Source organism: Quercus suber, unplaced genomic scaffold (assembly GCF_002906115.3).
Source record: "Quercus suber isolate HL8 unplaced genomic scaffold, Cork oak 2.0 scaffold_164, whole genome shotgun sequence".
Lineage (NCBI taxonomy): Eukaryota > Viridiplantae > Streptophyta > Magnoliopsida > Fagales > Fagaceae > Quercus > Quercus suber.
The window spans coordinates 1,207,074-1,210,854 of NW_027069625.1; the positions used below are offsets into that span (position 1 = coordinate 1,207,074).

General features: G+C 34.3%; 1 protein-coding gene across 1 annotated transcript; it reads right to left on the minus strand.

The window, feature by feature from the left end:
- Positions 1-463: 463 nt before the first annotated feature.
- On the minus strand, positions 464-1,238 carry LOC112030449 (uncharacterized). Its single transcript, XM_024063135.1, has 2 exons — positions 670-1,238; positions 464-587 (listed from the first exon to the last, which is right to left on the minus strand). Exons 1-2 carry the CDS (start codon positions 1,236-1,238, stop codon positions 464-466), a joined length of 693 nt encoding a protein of 230 aa, XP_023918903.1.
- Positions 1,239-3,781: the final 2,543 nt, after the last annotated feature.

Consider the following 3,781-nt stretch of genomic DNA (forward strand, 5'->3'; position numbering starts at 1 on the left):
AGAAACTAGGACAATTATCCATCCAAATACACTGATGAACTATGCCTTTGGCATACTTTGCTAACAAATGAGCTGGAATATTTGCATTGCGTTTTACATGGGAAAAATTAACATTTTGAAATTCCACGATAGTAGATCTAATGCCCATAATCACCGCATCAATTGTGGCTGGAACAGAGGAAGATTGACTCAATGCCCTAGAGACTATTAGTGAATCTCCCTCAATTATTAATTCAGAAACTCCAAGCATTTTTGCAAATTGTAGTCCAACATCGACAGCCTTAGATTCCGCTTCAAGAGGCCCCAACGGTGCATTAATAAGCTTGCTCATTGCTGAAACAAAACTACCATCCCATTTCCTTACAATAACACCAATTCCCACAGACCGTAACTCAGGAAATATTGCACCATCCACATTAAATTTCAGATACGGTGCAGGAGGTGGATTCCAACTCATAACTTGCTATATAGGTTTCCCAACAGCCGGTAACAACTCCATTGCAGACTGATATTCCACCAAATATTGCGATGCCCAGTGAATAAGCTGCCTTCCATCTTTACGCTTTCCACCATGTCGAATCTCATTCCTATTACTCCACAATGCCCAAGCACAGGTGACAATCAATTCAATACTTTTCCGCTGCATAGTTTTCATCCATCATCAAGTACCACATTATCTCCTTAAAAGAACTAAGCTGGTTAAGAATATTAGGGAAACTCAGTTTTGATGAAGACCACATAGGTTTAGCCCGGTTACATCTCCAGAAAAAATGAATAGAGTCCTCTGCCTCCACATTGCATTCATCACAAATATCAACCTGCAAAACATTTCTTTTAACCAAGTTAGTTTTCAAAGGAAGAATGTCCCTACAAGCTCTCCAAGCAAAGTGCCTTATTTTATGAGGCACATTGATCTGCCATATTCTCTTCCAAAAGCTTCTGTCTTGACTGCCATCAGAAGATGATTCCATGGATTGAACAAGAGACATTTGACATGCCACCCAATAAGCATTTTTCACAGAAAAAACTCCATTAGAGCTCCAAGCCCAAATCTGTTTGTCTTCAGGCAGATTAGTACTTATAGGAATGGCTTTAATGGCTTCTGCTTCATGCGGCAAAAACAAAGCATCAACAACCCCCGCCTTCCAAGCAGCCTCTTCCTTGTCTATCAATTCACTAACCTTCATATCTTGTGGCATAAACAATCTTGGAGATGAAATCATAAAAGTTGAAGGCATGGGCATCCATTTATCACCCTAAATCCGAATATTATCACCATTACCAATTCTCCATCTTAAACCATACTTGATAAGAGGTTGGGCAGCCATAATACTCCGCCAAGTAAAAGAAGGATTATTACCCAAAGCAGCTTGTGAAAAATCAGATGTGGGAAAATATTTAGCTTTTAAAACTTTGTACACCAATGAATCTTGACCCTGCTGAAGTCTCCACCATTGTTTTGCCAATAAAGCTAAATTGAATTCATTAAGCTTTTTAAATCCCATCCCACCACAACTCTTTGGAGTGCATAATTTCTCCCAACTCATCCAAGCTATTTTCTTTTCATCATTTCTTTTCCCCCACCAAAATTTGCGGATCATGCTAGTCAAATCTTCACATAATGAGTTAGGCAATTTAAAAACACTCATAGTATATGTCGGAATTGCTTGGACCACAGCTTTTATCAACACTTCTTTACTCGCCTTAGACAATAACTTCTCTTTCCATCCAGCAAGTTTTCTCCTTAATTTGTCCTTAATAGAATTAAAAGTATTCTTTTTATTTCTTCCCACCAATGATGGCGAACCCAAATATTTTTCATAGTGCTTAATCACTTGGGCCCCAAACCTCTCCTTGATAATTTCTTGAATATCAATAGGAGTATTACTACTAAAAAATAGTGTAGTTTTAGCACGATTTAACTGTTGTCCCGAAGCACCCTCATACACATTATGATATGTTACAATTATAACAGAAAGTTGTGAAAATTTTGAAAGTCCTAACTTTTTAGGCACCCATAATTATTAATGACCGAGGCACCATGTAGTGAAATAACACCTGCTATCGTCAATGTTTCTGTTTTAATAAAAAAATGGCATGTTTTGGGCTTTAGACAAGATAAATCCCTCATTTTTTTTTTCTATTTTTTTTTCAATGTTTTTGCTTTGTTTGCACCTGATTCTGGTCCCATTTTGCTACTTTTTATTTTTTATGGGATTTTTTATTTTTTATGGGAATGTTCCATTTTGCTCCTTGGGTAATTATATTTACGATAATTTTATTATTTATTTTCAGTTGAACTTGCATTCGCTCGGAGTTATTGGAAGGGGACGCCAAGCAAAATATGGAAGAGACAGGTATTGCTGACTCCTTGGAGTTTTGGACTTTTTCTCTTGAGGTGGGCCTTTTTTGCTCCATTTCTTGGGGCTCCGCATGTTGCTGAGATTCCATTTATATGTCACTGTTAGAGGTGATTTATGATGTGGCTCTCTCTCTCTATGTGGCTCTTGTTTAAATTTATACTTAGGATAAAACATCCAAGTTTGATTATACATGAGCTTCTAAGTTCTTTTTTGTTTTTTTTTTTTGTTTTTTGTTTTTTGTTTTTTGTTTTTTGTTTTTTTTTTTGTTTTTTTTTTTTGAGAAGGATAAGCTTCTAAGTTAAGGAGGCAAAGGTTAGTTATAAAAATAAAAACGTGGTGGTAAGGAGGCAAGTCTAGTTATAAACAGCCAGGTTTGATTACTCATATAAGCTCAACTTAGAGATAGCAATGAGGCTAATTTTTAATAAATACAAATTAATATTATCCAAAGTATTTAACAAGATAATATAATAATAAAATAAGATGTTTTAATATTCATGCATTTAAATACTTAATAATACAAAGTACAAACTAAGTTTTTAACACTAGCATAGCAATGCGAGACAAGGTTAAAAAGTATAAACCCATCCTTACCCCAAGGTGTGAGAAAAAAATCTTATCACATTCCCGCCACACTATCTTTGTTGAGCAAGAAAAGTTCACAAAAAGCAAAACGGGAAGAAATTGCCATTCTTACGTGAACATAAACTTTTTAAGTTGTCACCTAGCTACCCATCCAACTACACACAAAAAATAACAAACACATATATTTCTCTCTTTTATGTTCGTTTCTAAGACCTGAATTTAATTCCATGTTAAAAAGATTTCGAATCTTTTGATGTTAAACCTCACCCAAAATGTGGGATTTGTTGGGATGTACGGGACAAAATAATTATAGTTTTTTTTCATTTTAATCTATGATATTACTTGTAATTTTCATGTCATCCTGTATAATCTTTTCTTTGCTTCAATATTTTTTTTTCTAATTACTTCACAGTCGAAAAAATCTTTTTTTTTTTTTTTTTTTTTTTTGTGTGTGTGTGTTGTTGCTAAATTAGAAAGGCAAAAGGGTAAACAGATCGTGACAAACTTACCCCGGCATAAATAGTACTAGCCCATACCTATGGAATAAAACAATGCATAAATGAGTGTTTGTTTGTTGCAAAACTTTTAATTTTTTGTTTTTTGTCTTAGTTTTTATATAAAAAAAAAAAGAAAAGAAGAAAAAAAGGTGTGGTTTGGCCCGAAATATTTTTTTAATAAGAAAAAAAATCAGCTATTTTTTAGATTTTGTCACACATTTAACATTAAAAAAAAAACTCATATATTTTGATAATCATTATGTAAATAAGCTGTCGGAAACCGTAAAGATACCTAAATGTACACTAAAACTAGATGGGCCTACAGGAAGAAGACTC